At 47.3% G+C, this 17,717-nt stretch overlaps 1 protein-coding gene across 1 annotated transcript in view; it reads right to left on the bottom strand.

Moving 5' to 3' along the window:
- The window catches only part of LOC144179414 (uncharacterized), a 204,755-nt gene that overhangs the window by 93,974 nt on the left and 93,064 nt on the right, over positions 1–17,717 (bottom strand). The window contains exons 7-9 of the mRNA XM_077707767.1: positions 16,661–16,777; positions 5,183–5,434; positions 3,683–3,850 (exon numbers count right to left, since the gene is read on the bottom strand). Coding sequence (XP_077563893.1) covers positions 3,683–3,850; positions 5,183–5,434; positions 16,661–16,777 — 537 coding nt within the window. The remainder of the gene's footprint in view (positions 1–3,682; positions 3,851–5,182; positions 5,435–16,660; positions 16,778–17,717) is intronic.

Raw genomic sequence — 17,717 nt, 5'->3', positions numbered from 1 at the left:
CGCGCTAATTCTTCAATTTTCTGTCACTTTTTAGCCTAAGATGGCAACAACAGGTGCGAAAAGTTTTATCCGACGATGCAATGATGGGATGTTGAATGAAGACTCGCGTACGCAAACATGTGCATAAATTCTGCCTTTCTGCGTTTCGTGAACGACAAAAGTGTGTATGTAAGCTTTGGCACCACTTGTAAGCTTGTGGAAGCATGGGCACTGTACTCGGTCGTCTAAGAACGACAGTACTGCCCAATAGGGGCTATAGTCTCCCCTCCTCACAACATCGCTGCGACACCTCAATCCGCGAAAAACTGGAACCTCACTTTGATTACATTCAGTAACCACGAGTGTAGGCATATTCTAAAACAGAGTACTCTATGTATATATTTTTTTGTTTCTGCTCTGAAAGTTCAAATTCCCAGTTCAAGCGTTTTTTGTTGTTGTTTTGTTGTTGACCAAACTACCACATGAGGGTTTATTACTGTAGTATTCATTATTTGTTTACATCAAATTGTACGCCCTCACAGAGTATTTATTGCCCCCCCCCCCTCTCCTTGAGTAATTCCCTCGGCTCTTGAAGCATGCAGTAATTGAAATAAGTGAAATACCGTTACACCTGGATATAACGAAGTTGACAAAAATTTGCATTTTTGTCGCTGCATCCAAGTTTTCGTTACACGCAGCTTTTGAGTTAAACCTCGCGTGGAGGAAGCAGAAACGAAACCAATGTGCTGGACATCAGTGATGCTGAACTCACCCTTGTTTAAGAATACATTTCACACTGAAAAACTGCGTGATTCCCGCCTGCTGCTACTACACGGCCCCGTATTCACAAGCGCAACTTTAATGTCACTTTTGCTGTTCGATACTTTTCGGTGCCTTAACGCGGCTCAAGAACGAAATTTACGCCTACAGGGCGCCTTTTCGTGAACTTGATGCTTTTTTCCGCACTTAAAATTGTTGAGGGGATTCTAAAGCTGCGACACTGTACCGGGCGGTGACGTTCTTTCTCGCCGGCGGAGACGACCTTTGGAATATCGAGTTTGGGTTGAAAATCAAAACTTCTTCTTTTGTGGCAGCAGAACTCATCACCACCGAACCGACACCACTGATATCACTGGAGATGCGTGACCACACGATGACAAGCAGGCCAAGCACCTAATCGACACCGCATTCGCACATGGAAACGCAGGGGCGATTGCGGTGCGGGCTTAATTCGCTGGATTAGAGCATTTCGTCAGAGAGAAAAAAAAAGCAGAAAACATGGACTCATCAGCGTTGCGAATTCGTTACATCAAGGTTTGCCGTCGCAACTCCTTCGTTCGCATAGAGGTCGCAAACACATGGGTTTCAATGGAGGTGGAAAAGGGGAAATAAAAAAAACTCGGTTAAATGCAGGAGTTCGTTACATAGAGGTTTCTTACATCCAGGTTTGACTGTATGCGCCTGACCATCGCCGCTCCTACCTCCTCCTTTTCGCCTGTTTTTTTTTTTCTTTTTTTTTTTTCATCATGTTACCCTTTTGCAGTGCCGAGTATCAAAGCGAGCTGTACGCCTGGCCGACCCCCCGGCCTTCCGTTTCGCTTTTCTCCTCCCCCTTTGCTGTTAGAAACAGTTGCCTAAGCAAATCACGTCAGTTCTAATATTTTTGTAAAAATACTGAAAACTTTACACGATTTCTAGACGGAACGTTTGCTTCAAAGCAAAACTTTCAAGCGTTCTAGAGTCGACAAAAATGAAAATGTTGTATGAAGCGCCAAACATACTGCCGCTAAACCGCAGAACTCTGTTAGCTGTTTTTCTAGCACACTTCCTTTACATCATTTCAAGAAATTGGCTAAGCGGAGCCCAGCGCATGATTCGTATTGAAGCGACATGAGCACAAATAGCCCTTCAGATCGCGCTTCGCATGTCACTAGGCATCGCAACAAGTAGCCATTTTTTTTAGTTCTCGCGGCATTTTGTCCAAACAAGAGCAAGCCTACTTTAAGGGCATAAAGTTGTACTGAAGCAATAAGGTATTCATACCGCCGCACTAAAGCGACAGGGTCATATTAGAACTGGCAAACTGGGCTCAATTGACTCCAGTCAAGCGCTGAAGCCATGGGCGTCTCACATTGAAGGGGCGCCTGGGGGAACTTTGGTATTTAGGCGTGCCACAGTCCTTACTGTGCAAGTCCACAGCAGATTCTGCAGCAGCCACCGGTGCCTGATGCCGCCTTGCACCCGCGCTATGATTACGCGTGTCCGCTTCTAAATTTTATCGCATACTTAATTATCGGGTATACTGAATTCGAAGCGTATTGGAAAATATATATATCCATATATCAGTAATTCGACAAACAAAATCACTAAAGTTTCAACTGAAACACCCATGCGCCCCCAGCGGATTTCACAATATTCTGCCAAAACGCAAGGTATAGAGGTGCAACGATATTATGAAGTTGATGATGATTATTGTTTTTTTTTTCGTGCGCAACACCGACGAGGGCAAAGAGCGCCAAGAAGATACGTGTTATGAAAAGATAGCTCAGAATTTTCACCTCCATGGGTCACAAGACGAACATTGTCGCTTACGCAGTGGCAGCAGGCTCTTGGTTGTGTCGAAGGAACATGATAATTTATACTATCTGCGAGTTAATGTCAGCTCCCGGCGACGCGTGAGTCAAACACGGACCGCCAACTACTACGGCTGTCTGAAACCAAGGCGACGAAAGAAAAAAACATTTAGAGGGCTGGTTATCGGCAATTCGGAAGGTCCAAAATATGTCGTTTTCAAAGATCAAAACCTAGCGTGAACGGCAGAGATGTGTTCAGAACTATGAAAAAAAGGCCACTGTTGATAACACGGGACTCCTGCGAAGAAAAAGCACGCGAAATAAACATTTAAAGAGTTTTTATTCGAATACTGTCCTTGCCAGGCTTCCGAGAAATTCAGATTTCCCTACTGTAGCATGCTGTCTAACAACGCCAACTGCCGGGTATACGCTGTCAAGGCTATGTACCCACCTACCTGTACATGTTTCCGGTTATGTGCAAAACCGCAACAAATGGTCAAGAAAGAGCCCATTTCCAGCGGTGCTCCAGCTGTTCGACGTATCGAATTTCATTGCGGACCAGATTTGGATACAGCTGCGCAACGCTGTAATACATTTACATTGGATTTTCAATTGAATTTTCGATCTGCTCAAAGCGAGCGATAATTTGACCGCATAGGTCTACAGGTGCACTCAACCACTTCAGCCACACTTACAAGCTCAGGCTACCCTCGAGTCAGAGGCCTTTCCCAGGTTCATTGTTTCACAGTTCTGCCGATGTCAGTGGCCAAAATGAATCACTGTTGACGCTGCAGTTGTCTTCCACTGGATACATCCGGGGCATTTGGTGGCTGGGAATTTTTTTTATTAGCGCAGAACATGCACTGCGGAGCGCCTGGGTATGGAAATGACTCTTAGTGAGGCGGGAAGCTCCAACAGACAAAGCTAAGGCTTTTGACCGGATGTTCTTTGAGTTACACCTAATTCAAAGAGCTGGAAAAGTTCGGCAAGTTGAACAAGAAGGAACTTGCAACTGAGTAAGACGTTGTTTGACAGGGTTCGGTAGGGTCTTGAGCGGATGTTCTGCCAGTGACTCCGAATTGGAATGACGAAACAAGAAGGGACTCGCAGAATCGCCCTTGCTGACTTACTGCCGCTGGCCGCCGTGGTGGTCGTGGTGGCGGATGTTGCGACTGGATCCCTATGGGCGGCGCTGCAGGGCACTTGGTGGAAGCGTACGTGGAAGCCTTTGCCGGAAACCGACTCGTCTGTCTTGAACACCATCACAGCGTTGCCGTCCGTGTCGTATGTCATGCTCTCTGGGGACAAACGCGTACGACAGACATTGTAAGTCAGTGAATGAATAACGGCCCGTAATCATTTATCCTAAACGCAGCAGCACACACAAAAAAAAGAAACGCAAACCGAAACTGATTTAATTTGATTGCTTGATTGTAGAGTTGACGCAACGCAGGCGATGCGGCGCGCCGTAGTGGAGGGCTCCGGATTAATTTTGACCACCTGGAGATAGTTTACGTGCGCCGAAATTTCGTACACACGGGAGTTTTTGCTTTTCGCCTCCCCCAGAAAAGCGACCGCCGCGGCCGGGAATCAAACTCGCGACCTTTTGCTCAGCAGCACAACGCCTTAGCGACTGAGCCACCGCGATTGGTGCAAAAAGAAACAATTTAGAACAAAGGCAGACCGGTGGGTCTGCTATCTTCACAAGTGTTACACACAAAACACCTTAGTTTAAAAATTACAGCCGCTGAAGTGCTGAGGAACACACCAGTTTTTCTGGTTTTAGAAAACTTCACAGTTTTAAGAGAATTTAAAGTGTCGCACGCAGTTATTAAGGCGTAGATGCGCACAAGGCTTAATTCACAGAGAAGAAAAAAATTCTCGTAATTTTTTTTTCGTTGACGTTTGTTGCTTTACAGTGAACGCAAGCGGTGCGATTGGGTTTAAAGTGGCGGCGTCTCCAAAGCTAATGGGGCTCATAAATTCTTTCAACTGCAGTAGGTTAAGCCATATGTTAAATTACTGGAAACTGGCTAGGGCGTTGTGCGGCTCAGCCCAGGAACGGGGGTTCGATTCCCGGCCACGGCGGCCGCTTTTCTGGTGGAGGCAAATAGCGAAAACTCACGTGCGTTCGAGATTTCGGCGCACGTTAAGATCCCCTGGTGGTCAAAATTAATCCGGAGTCCTCCACTACGGCGCGCCTCTCGCTTGTATAGCATCGGCGCTTGAAATCAATCAATCAATCAATCAATCAATCAATCAATCAATCAATCAATCAATCAATCAATCAATCAATCAATCAATCAATCAATCAATCAATCAATCAATCAATCAATCAATCACAATGAAATTACTGGGAACAAACTTAAGTCAGAGATTTGTATTTAGCACCAAAGTAAATCATGATACAATACCTCAGCTGGGAGTTCATGCGGGCAAACAAACAGCACTTTATTCAATGATTTCGCAACAAGCCTATTGTCGGGTCACGAAGTTTAATTTTATGCTTTGCCGCTACCAAGTCCTCTGTTCAATCTGTTCGGGTGGATGCTGCGTTTGCCCCCACCCAGCTTATATAAAACAAGCTTTTCAGCCCAGGTAGAGGTCGACTAAAAAGGGAGTGCACTCACTGTGCCGTCCCCTGAGCATGGTGCCGCAGTAGCGGTCCCGGTCGATCTGCAGGAAGTCCCTGTCGCAGCGGGACGACTTCTCGACGTCAAACTCGCGGAAGTGCATCTCCACCGCGCAGAAGGCATTCGACGGCCGGGTGATGGTGACGCGACACAGCATGTTGCCGCGGTAGGCCGTCGGGAAGCCGTAGCTCGTGATGTCGTCGCTCAGCCGGTCGGTGCACATGTCGCACAGCGGCGGAGGCGGCAGGACTGCGTGGATCGCACTTCAGTCATACAGCGATCATTGGCACAATTTTCTAGTTTTCGCTGTCGTGGTAAAAATCACTTATTGTGGCGGTAATTGATGATCAAGAATTTATCTCTAGAGGTTATTAGACAGCCGTCAGACGCCGAAAGAAATGGAGAAGGGCGAGGAAGGGAATGGATGGTATTAGTGCTAGGCTGGCACCTCCTTGTGCTAAGTACCAAAAGGAGAGTAAAGGTAATGGTGAGAAGCTTCCCAGACGCAGTGTGGGCTGCAGGCAGGAAAATAGAACCGAAGAACACTTTCTTTCTTTCGTTCTTTCTTTCAAAAAACTGTATCTGTTTCACGATAATGAAATGACCTACCACGTTTTCCCTTTGCTTTTCTTGGCTTTCTTGCCTGCCTACCCTTATTTCGGTCCTAAATCAACCAGCCCCTCATTTCCCATTCTTATTCGCTACATGCATAGCGAGGGTCTCTGTTCTAGCAGTCTTGGTGCCATAGGTAGCGAATAGGGTTCAACGCAGGTCGACTGCTCTCGACATGTCGTAAACGCTCGAGTAACAACCCGGGGGTTAATGAGAAGGTTCCCTTCACCCCGAGTAGCCGGACTAGCGCTGGCTACAACCCCCAAGCACAGGAAACAATAACCTTAGCATAAGTACACGAGAAAGTGGAGAGGAGCACAGCCCCGCCGGTAGCGTAGTGGTCATCGCACCAGATGCATTTTCCGGAGGTCATGAGTTCGTATCCCACCCGGCGGGCATGTTTTTCTCCACTTTCTTTCTTTCCAAAAAACTGTATCTGTTTCAATGATAAGAAAACGATTCTACCCTTTGATTTCCTTGGATTTCTTGACTGCCTACCCTGATATATATATTGCTGCGAACCATGTATGCGTTTCTTTGTTTATTTATTGTTTGTTTTTACTGCCGGGCCACGCCCGGCTCTGTTATCTGTGTCAAGCGAAGCGCGTCTTGCATTATTTATTTTTATGCCGCACGGGCTATCTCATTCAGATAAGCAGACTGTTTCGTCTTACCGTCACTAGCCCAGAATAATCTTCTCTGATCTACAATGTTCTGGATGTAAATCGACGGTTCCAGAAACAGTCGCGCCGGAAGATAAAAGCCTGTAGAGCAGACGCCACGGCATTCCGATCGTCGACGCTCTCCCGCACACGTCACTTTGTTGACTGCTGCTCCGCCGTCTGTGTATTCTTTGAGTCGTTAGGCGAGCGCAAGTTCGCTCCAATAAAGGTGTTTTCCTTTAAGAGAACTGCGTGGTCTCTGGCTTCGTGACAATATTATCGTTATCCTTATTTTAAGCCTGGTTATATCCACTGAAAGACGAATGCCCTTCCGAAAGATATGAAGGCACGTTTATCGAGTGCAGCAAGGCCGTTAGTGTGATTATATGATTATTGGGAGGTTTATATATATATATATACATACATATATATATATATATATATATATATATATATATATATATATATATATATATATATATATATATATATATATATATATATATATATATATATATATATATATATATATATATATATATGTATATATATATATATATATATATATATATATATATATATATCTATAGCGAATCAGAAAATGGGAAATGAGGGGCTCCGTGAAAATAAGACAGAAAATAAGGGTTGGCAGTCAAGAAAACCTCGGAAAGCAAAGGGGAGGTTGTGGTGGGTCATAGGAAGAGATGATGAATTTTTTGAGTCGAAAAGAAAGTGGTGAAAAAATGCCCGCCGGGTGGGATCCGAACCCACGACCTCCAGAATACCGGTCTGGTGCGATATATATATATATATATATATATATATATATATATATATATATATATATATATATATTATAGTGGGGTTTATTGGCAGGAAGGCAAAGCAAGGCCTGACTATCGCGGAGTCCAAACGCGTCCAAGCGAGCTCTCGGGTCGGGGCACCAGTCTTGCGCACAGCGCTCTCGATGGGGCTGTCTAGCCCAGATTCAAGCACATACCCACTTGTGGTGGATTGTCCCATATCCAAGTACATACATCGTCTGACGCGAGACGTGCACGGCACACACCCATTTAAGGAAGTGGCCATGATATCTTCATTACAATCACCCCCCGGCAAAGAGAGGAGCCATCCTGGCGACTCAAGGGGATGCGACGACGAGGGGGTCATAGTAGGGCTTCATACGCTGGACGTGCACTGTTTCGCGCCCTCGGCGACGAAGATCGGTCGTGGCAGCGATCGGCTCAACTACGTAATTGACGGGGGACGTTTTCTCAAGAACTCTGTAGGGTCCATGGTAGTTAGCTTGGAGTTTCGGCGAAAGACCGGGCGTCTTGGACGGTATCCACAGCCACACGAGAGATCCGGTGGCATAGGTAGGCGAGGTGGCTGAAGCGTCATGACGAGATTTTTGGCGCCCTTGATCCGCAGCGGTAAAGGATCGAGCCAGTTGACGGCACTCTTCGGCATGCTTAGCTATCTCGGAAATGGGCCTGCACTCGGAGGCGTCGGGTCGGTAGGGCAGTATGGTGTCTAGGGTGCCGGAAGGCTCACGCCCATAAAGTAGAAAGAAGGGCGAGAAGCCCGTCGTCGTCTGTGTCGCCGTATTATACGCATACGTGACAAATGGCAGAACTAAGTCCCAGTTGGAATGATCCGAAGAAACATACATTGAAAGCATGTCGCCAAGCGTGCGGTTAAATCTTTCAGTCAACCCATTGGTTTGCGGGTGATACGCTGTAGTTTTTCTGTGAACAACTTGGCACTGGGTCAGCAGGGCTTGTATTACGTCCGACAAAAAGACGCGTCCTCTGTCGCTCAAAAGCTCCCTGGGCGCACCGTGGCGTAAAACAAACCTCTGAAGGAGGAATTGTGACACGTCATGGGCTGTAACGGTGGGGAGTGCGGCTGTTTCCGCATACCTAGTTAGGTGATCCACTGCAACAATAATCCAACGGTTGCCTGCAGTTGTGGTGGGGAGGGGCCCATAGATGTCGATTCCAACGCGATCGAAAGGGCGCGCGGGGCTTGGTAGTGGCTGCAGAGGTCCTGTAGGATGTTGCGGCGGAGACTTGCGGCGCTGGCATTCGGGACACGAGCGGATGTACTTCGTAACAAACGTGTACATCCCGCGCCAATAGTAACGGATGCGCAGCCGCTGATATGTTTTTAGGACGCCAGCATGGGCGCATTGCGCATCAGCGTGGTAGGACGAACAGATGGCAGAACGCAAATGACGGGGAATAACTAGCAGCCATTTGCGGCCCTCGGCTATATAGTTGCGCCGATAAAGAAGGTCGTCACGAACAACACAGTGTGAGGCCTGGCGACGCAGTGCACGGGACGCCGAAACGGTGGACGGACTCGACAGGTAGTGCAGTATGGACGCGATCCAGGGGTCTTTTCGCTGCTCTGCGGCCATGTCGTGTATGTCAAGTGACGCCAGGGCGCAGTCCGTCGAGGAAATGCAGTCATTTTCCGACTCGACGGGACACCGAGAAAGGGCATCAGCGTCCGTGTGTCTGCGGCCGGACCGATACACAACGCGAATGTCGTACTCTTGGATGCGAAGAGCCCAACGACCAAGTCTGCCGGACGGGTCTTTCAGTGACGAAAGCCAACACAGCGCGTGATGGTCCGTGACAACACTAAACGGGCGTCCATAAAGGTAGGGGCGGAATTTGTGAATCGCCCAAATGATCGCCAAACATTCTTTTTCCGTCACTGAGTAATTTCTCTCCGCCTTTGTGAGAGTACGGCTGGCATAAGCAATTACGGACTCCTGGGCGCCTTCTCTGCGTTGTGCGAGCACAGCGCCGAGACCGACACCACTGGCATCAGTGTGTACCTCAGTTGGCAGGAGGGGGTCGAAATGTCGCAGTATTGGGGGCGACGTAAGCAAACGCCGTAAAGATACGAAAGCTTCTTCACAGGCAGGCGACCAGTCGACAGGTTCTTTACTGGATCCACTGAAGAGTTTCGTCAAAGGTTCGATTATGGTGGCAAAGTTCCGTACGAAACGCCGGAAATAGGAACATAATCCGACGAAACTTCGGAGGTCTTTAATCGTGGTTGGTTTCGGAAATTGGGCGACTGCGCGAAGCTTCTCCGAGTCGGGAAGGATGCCATCTTTTGATACGACATGACCCAAAATGGTCAGTTTGCGAGCAGCAAAGCGGCACTTTTTTAAGTTGAGCTGTAACCCAGCAGACGTGAGGCATGTCAAGACCTGTTCTAGGCGCTCCAGGTGAGTGGTGAAATCGGGCGAAAACACGACAATGTCGTCTAAGTAACAAAGGCATGTTTTCCACTTGAGGCCTCGTAGAACACCGTCCATCATTCTCTCAAATGTTGCGGGCGCGTTGCAAAGTCCGAAAGGCATGACGTTAAATTCGTAAAGTCCATCAGGTGTCACGAAGGCAGTTTTTGAGCGATCAGATTCGGCCATGGGGACTTGCCAGTAACCTGAGCGTAGATCGAGAGAAGAGAAAAATTCAGCGCCTTGCAAGCAATCAAGAGCGTCGTCGATACGAGGTACAGGGTAGACGTCTTTGCGGGTGATTTTGTTCAGACGCCTGTAATCGACGCAGAACCGGATGGACCCATCTTTCTTTGTGACAAGCACAACGGGCGAAGCCCAGGGGCTTGAAGAGGGTCGAATTACGTTGCGCGTGAGCATGTCAGCGACGTTTTCGTCAATCACGCGTCGTTCGGAAGGTGACACTCGATAAGGTCGCTGCCGCAGAGGGGCGTGGGATCCGGTATCTATTTCGTGGGCAACAGTCGACGTGCGGCCCAAGGCGGTCTGATGACTGTCGAAAGATTCACGGAAGCGATCGAGAACGGCAAGAAGTTGGTCGCGTTGTGTTGGGGTGAGATCTCCATCGATGGATCGTTGAAAAACATCGGGAGTTGCCTTGCTGGGATGAGGGCTCAGGACATTCACCAAAAACGCGGATGATTCCTCCGGGACGGCCATGACCACAATGGGGTCGAGGGCTTCCACGTACCCGAGACATTCCCCACGATATAATGTTGAAGGGCAAGACGACGGGTTGCCGACAAGCATCACACTGGACCCACATTGGACGTCGAGGACAGCAGCGGGCAAAGGCAGGCATTTCCGAGACGAAAAAACACTCGATGGCGTGAAAACAACAGTTGAATCAGGCTTGACGTCACAAGAAACAGGCACAAGCACGGAGGAATTGGGCGGAAGGGACGTGTCGTCCGTCACGATTAACCTGACGGGCAGGTCATTCGATGGCGGTTCGCATGACGGAAATAGTTCGACCTGAGCACGAGCACAATCAATGATGGCGTGATGACGGGATAAGAAGTCCCATCCGAGGATGATGTCGTGAGAACACGAGGGAAGGACAATGAACTCGATGATGTACGTGATGTTTTGGATAGCTACACGAGCGGTGCACATTGCCAACGGTTTCACCTCTTGCGCGCTTGCGGTTCGGAGAGTAAGGTCGGAGAGTGGCGTTGTCACTTTTCGCAATGAGCGGCAGAGGCGTTCACTTAAGACGGACACAGCGGCACCAGTATCGACAAGCGCTAATGCGGCTACACCTTCAACAGTCAGTTCAATAACATTGGCGGGTGAGGAACGAGGACTTCGGCATTTAGACGTCGTTGCAGTTCTTGCCTCGGGAACTGCAGCCGTCAGTTTCCCTCGGCGGGTGGATTCTGGCGAGGGCGCATGGGGGAAAGGGAACGGGTACGCGGGGACGAGGAGCGGCGGCGGGAAAAGGGCGGTTGGTCCGCAGGGTATGAACTCGGTGTCGCGCCCGTGTCAACTCGAGCGAAGTACTGCTGGGGTCCATAGTTGGGCGCTCGATGTGGGACGTCGTTAGAAAACGATGGCCGCCGGCGGCACATACGGGCCACGTGTCCTGGAGTGCAACATGCGTAGCAAATGGGGCGGTTGTCGGGAGTGCGCCAGGGGTTTGGTGTTTGAGGTGGCAGTCGGTTATACGCCATCGTCCGCAGATCTGTCGTGCGGTAGTAAGGCTTGAAAACGCCTGGTTGCAGCTGTCGGACGATTGCAGCATAACTTAACGGTATCGTCCCAGGAGAGGCAAGAGGTGAGGCCACCGGTGGCGCAAGGGGCACTGCCACCTGGGGTTCGAGTGATGCCGCTACAGATGGCGCGAAAGACACCGTGGAAGGCGAAGCAAACGGGGCTGCTGCGGCGGAAGTCACAGGCGCGGGCACAGGCGTCGGTTGGCCGATTGAAGGGAGCGTCTCAGCAACCTGCTCTCGGACTAGGCGGCGCACATTCGCAGGCAAAGGACACGCAGGCTCAGAAGCACAGGGGAGCAGGGACAGCTGCCGCGTAACTTCTTCGCGAACGAACTGCTCAATGTGGGGCAAAAGGCACGAAAGGTCGGGAGGCCAGGTTAAAGACGATAGCGACCCTCGAGATAAGCCATCATTCGGCGACGGACGCTGGCGTGTGAAAACGCGCTGCTTTCGCAGTTCGTCGTAGCTGAGGCACAAATTTGTAACCTCGCTCACAGTCTGCGGGTTCTTTCCCAGCAGCATCTGGAAGGCATAGCTATATATATGGCTATATATATGGAAGGAAGGCATATATATATAAGGTTAGTAGAGACAGAGACAAACGAGAAAGACGTAGGTTTCAAAAGAAAGGGAAGAGTATACAGTAAGGTATTCAGTGGCTGGGGAGACTGGTTGGGGCGGAAGCGAACATGGGTGTGCCCCCCGCGGATGAAGAGAATAGATACGGGGCACAAAAGAGCATTTCACAGAAGCTAGCAACTGAACAGGAAATAGGTAGGGTCACAAAGGGTTAAACATGAATAGATCACAAAGAGTTAAACATTCTGAAGTGCTGGTGGGAACGAGGCCTCCTTCCCCAGGACAAATGGCATTGTTGAGCCGCATTAGGCTAATAAAGCTGCTGTATTAGGAGAGCTTCTGCGAATTCTGATGGGAAACTCAAGGGTAGGAATAATGAACATCGTTATAAAAATTATGAAGCTGCCAATTTTAATTGAGGGATAAGCACGTTAGTTTTCCGTAACTTTTATTAATCCCAAGTGTGGCTGACCCAAACTTATAAATGAGATAAGATTCCCGAACCTCGCGGTCGTGGTGCGTTTTGAAGGCGGATTCTAAAATCGTTGCTTTAAGATGTTCAAATGCATGCCCGGGACTGTTCACATGTCTTGACAGGAGCAAATAAGGGCAGCTTTTTGCATGAGAGCGGTGATTATTGAACCGTATTCGGAAGGGCGTTTCAGTTTGGCCGATATATTGTTGCCTACAAACAGTGCACTCTAGAAGATATACGACATTAGCGGAGTCACAGTCAAAGTTACCTTTTATATTTACGTAGTAGTCTGAAGCCGTGCTGGTGGCGCGCTGTGTAGTGGTCATGTGTGGGCATACTTTACATCGGGGTTTATTGCAGGGCATGCAGCCAGTAGTTGCCGGTCGGTTGATACGAGAGTTAGTAAGAAAGTCACCTAAATTTTTATTACGCCGGTAGACAACGCGTGGTGGTTCGGGGAATATGCTTTTTAAGCGGTCACTTTGCATTAGGATATTGTGATGTTTTTTTAGTACGGTTGACACTCTTGGAGCGGAGGATGAGTGGGTTAAAACTAAGTTAGTTTGCTGGTTCCCGTTCGGGGCTTTTTTATTACAGATTACGTTACGGTCTAATTGGTTGGCTCGCACAATAGCGTCGTCGATAACTTTTTCCGGGTATTTTTTATTCAGGAGGGCGGTCTTGAGTTCTCGACAGTTTGAGTCAAAGTCGGCTTGGTTTGAGCAAATTCTCCTAAATCGGTGGGCTTGGCTGTAAGGTATTGCTGTCTTGCAGTGTCTGACATGGCTACTTCGGAAGTGCAAATACTCTCGCGTGTCTGTCGGTTTTCTATACAGTTTAGTTTGAAGCCGACCTTGGAAGGTAGTAAAGGTGACGCCCAGAAAGTCTACACTGTGTTCCGAATAGGAATGAGCAAGGGAAATACTAGGATGGGCTAGGTTAAATGCCTCAATGAAGGTGAGGAGCTCCGCCTCACCGTGTGGCCAGATCATGAATATGTCATCAATATACCTTTTATAGTACATTGGCTTTAAATTTAGGGTGTCAAGAAAGTTTGATTCGAGGTGAGCCATACAAATATTGGCGTAGTTAGGCCCGATTCGAGTTGCCATTGACGTTCCGCTGACTTGCACGTAATGAACTCCGTCGAACTCAAAATTGTTAAGTTCAAGAATAAGCCTAAGGAAGGTCTGGAGAGCAGAAGAATCGATAGGTTTGTCGCACGATGACTGCTCATACGCAAGGGATACAGCGGCGATGCCATCTTCATGGGGGATGTTAGTATACAGTGACGCAACATCGAGGGTGACTAGAAGGCAGTTATCAGGAATTTCAATTTTTGAGATGTCTGAGAGACTTTCTCAGACACACGTTAAAGATTATGGCCGTGCGGATGACACGTCCATCCTAGACATTTTGGAGAACAGATTTGACGAATTTAAAATAGCATTCCACCACGAAAGTGTAGAACTATGGCAGCGTCTTAAAGGTATTATAAACCACTGCATCGACAAATTTGTTCCCACACGAAAGAAGAAATAAAAATAGAAAAATCCTTGGATAACTAGAGACATAATTCACCTCAAGCGCAAGCTAAAAAGATTAAGAAAAAGGAAAAACAACCCTGCGGAAATTTTATTAACTGAAATTTTATTAACTAAAAAATGTCTGATATCCGCTTTAGTATAATTGAAGAAAACGTTCTTCAATAAAACGCTCACAGATTTCCTCAAATGCTCGCCACAAAAGTTCTGGCGATACTTTACAGATAAGAAGGACGCAATCGAACAGATAATGGATGGCGGAGTAGTGCTGACAGAAAAAAACAGATATCGCCAACCTATTTAATCGCTTCTTCCAATCAGTTTCCACAAAGTATAGCGGTGACAATAAGAGCGAAAGCGTAGTCGATTCAATACAGTACCCCATGGAAGACCTGCGAATTAGGAGAGAGGGTGTGTTTGAGCATTTGCTAATGTTGGACCCAAAGAAATCATGTGGCCCAGACAAAATACTGACACCATTCTTTCAACGCTATGCTGAGTGGATGTCCTATTACCTGCAGCTTTTGGTTGAAAAATCAGTAAGGGATAATTCAGTACCTCAGAACTGGCGCGACGCGAACGTTGTTCCGATACATAAAGGTGGAAATAAACCGTCTGTAACAAACTACAGACCTGTCTCGCCAACATCGGTGTGTTGTAAAGTATTAGAGCATATGATAGCCAAACATATTCTTAATTTTTTCGAAAAAGACGATTTGCTATGTCCATTTCAGCATGGCTTCTGATCTGACCTTTCGACAGTCACTCAATTAATCGAAACTGTCTATGACCGTTGCGAGGCTATAGATGAGTGTAAACAGGTAGAAGTTGTATGTATAGACTTTGCGAAGGCATTGAACAAGGTTCCGCATCATAAACTGCTCTACAAATTGCGGAGGCTAGGAATTAGTGAGGGTATTGTTTCGTGGATCGAGGAGTACTTACGAAATCGTTTTCAAACAGTCCAATTCGGGACAAGCGTGTCAGAAAAGTGAGAAGCTCTGGCTGGAGTTCCCGAAAGCTCCGTTTTAGGACAGTTATTGTTCCTACTGTACATTAATGATATTCCTGCCATTGTCAACCCACCTGTTAAGGTGAAACTTTTCGACGAATGTTTAATTTGTTCTCATATACGATCAGATTAGATCTAAACAACGATCAGATTAAATTAAACAAATGCCTGCAAGCAATAAATTTATGGTGCCAACGGTGGGGCATGGAAATCAATTATAAAGAAAACGACATATACGCATGTAACAAGAAAGCGGGATGTTCTAAGATTTGAATATAATATAGGGGAATATGCCTTGACTGAGGTACAGAGCTTCCGGTACGTGGGGGTGACAGTGGCGCATAATCTCGAATGGCGCATTCGTGCTCATAATACCTACTCCAAAGCATATCAAAAGCTCTGCTTTCTTGGGCGGAAGCTACCAAACGCGACTAACGAAATTAAGTTAGATGCCTACAAGACTTTGAAACGGCCCGTTTTAGAATATGCAAATGTTGTGTGGAGCCCGCACCAAAAGGGTTTAAAAAAGAAGGTAGAAAAAGACAGCGAATCGCAGCCCGTTTTACATGTTCTAGGTATCGCTGCACAGACTCAGTTACAGATATGCTTCAGGAGTGCGGGTTGGAACTTCTGGAAAGCAGAAGAAAAGCAACGGCTGAAATTTCTTTTCCAGGTATTCTATGGAGCATTAAAACTAGATAAGGAACACTATGTGAAAGCGCCTCCAAAACATGGTTCCCGGAAAAATCACAGCAGAGCAGTTCGAAGTGTCAATACGCACACTGACTGCTCGGGTGTACAACAATTTGAATTAGCTATAGATACGTTTTTTTTAGAAATAGTGCGTCATCCTAAATCAGTTCAACTGCGCGCTATTACAGTATTTTGGTTGATAGTTTTGTTCCCTTCTTTTGTTCCCTTGCAGTATTTTGCAGTGTTTCGTTCATGACTGTGAGTTATTGCAGTGTTTGTCCCCTCCCTGTAACGACCCTCACTACAGGGTCAAAACTATTGTCAAATAAATGAATAAAAGACAAAGAAGGGTTCACTCTAAAAATGGGCAGCACTCTTTTGACTTGGACATGAATAAACAGGCAGCTGTGTGGGTTTTGATTAAATAGTGAAGCCGACAAATCGCTACACGGTAAATATGTGTTCTATATATGTGTAGGGCTATTACGTGTAACACTAATTTGATTTTATTCCTTTGACTCTCGCTCGTTAAGTATGATTTGGGCGAGATTCGTTTAGTTGGGTGCAATAAGCACTCTGGGCATGAAGAAAAGAGTGATTGATGTCTTAGCGGTTTATATATCTGCTTGCGCACCCTAGGGGCTTGGGTTAGATTCTTAAAACTTGCAAAGTAGCGAAGGTATTTAATTTCTTCCAATCTGTGCTGAATTCGTCCGGGAACGCAAGCACACAAAAAACAAAAAAATACGCTGTGCACTGCTATAGACATTTCATGCCTAATAGACCAATTCATTGAGCAATCATGGAAAAGAAATACCGAGCTCGTTTTATTGAGTTGGTAGAGACGGAAATGGCAGCACGTACCGCTTCCTGGGTAGCACGTGGTTATCTGGCGAGCCTTTATGTGGAAACCACGCTTGTTGTTCTGGCTGTCACTGTTGAAGTGCATGAGCAGCTGGTCCCTGTTGAACATGAACACCCCTGCGCAGAACATTGATGGATCATGGAAGTGCATGAGGACAATGAGTTCGCTCGGTGACTCTTGCCACCGTATGCGTGTGTGACCCAATGAATCAGTCGTGGCGCACAAGCCATTCGTGTCACTAAAAATCTCCTCCAGCAAGGCGACAATTTTTTCGCAATTCCTGTTCTCCCCGCCGATTGTAAAAATCTGGAAACTATTTAAGCGCCATCGTGTTAGTACAGCATGAAATAGCACTCCAGGGAAAATAAAGACCTAACTTGAATTGCTCCAACAAGAACCTTCGTCATAGCAATGAACGATAATGAAAAACACCCACCCGCCGCGGTGGCTGAGTGGCTAAGGCGTTGTGCAGCTGAATACAAGCACACGAGTTCGACCCCGGCCGCGGCGGCTGCTTTTGTGATAGATGTAAAAATCAAAAACATCCGTTTGTTGAGCTTTCGGTGCCAGTTAAAGAATACCCTGGGTGCTTATTTTAATCTATAGTCCCGTACTGCGGCGTGTCTCGTAGTGCAGGGGTAGCTTCGGTGCCTAAAACCCTAAAATAAAACGAAATACATAACTGCTGCTTATGTTCAGAAATCCTCCTACTTAGATCACGCTACCGTAACAAAAAAATAAAAGATATGTGCTCCGGCTTCTATCAATCTGTACAGAAGACGCGAAAATTCACCCGCCTGCCCACATCCTGCAATAGAGACACTCCCGCATGCACTGTGCGAGTGTCCACAACATTCGCAGGCTCGATCAGCGCTGAGAGGGTCGTATGCGAAACTGGGACTGCCTTCATGCACCTCATCAAAACAGTTGCACCCGGAATGTCACAAATCAAATAGCGAAAAAGTGTTCAGAGTCCTGCTGGACTTGTTAAAGGACACGGGACTCTCGCACCGGCTATGATGCCGCCAGTGCTGTCCGTGCTGCGCGGCTTGTGAA

This window comes from Haemaphysalis longicornis, unplaced genomic scaffold (assembly GCF_048455015.1).
Source record: "Haemaphysalis longicornis isolate Haplotype H1 unplaced genomic scaffold, Haemaphysalis longicornis Haplotype H1 scaffold_1, whole genome shotgun sequence".
In the NCBI taxonomy this organism is placed as follows: domain Eukaryota; kingdom Metazoa; phylum Arthropoda; class Arachnida; order Ixodida; family Ixodidae; genus Haemaphysalis; species Haemaphysalis longicornis.
This window is presented reverse-complemented; position numbering and strand designations above follow the sequence as displayed.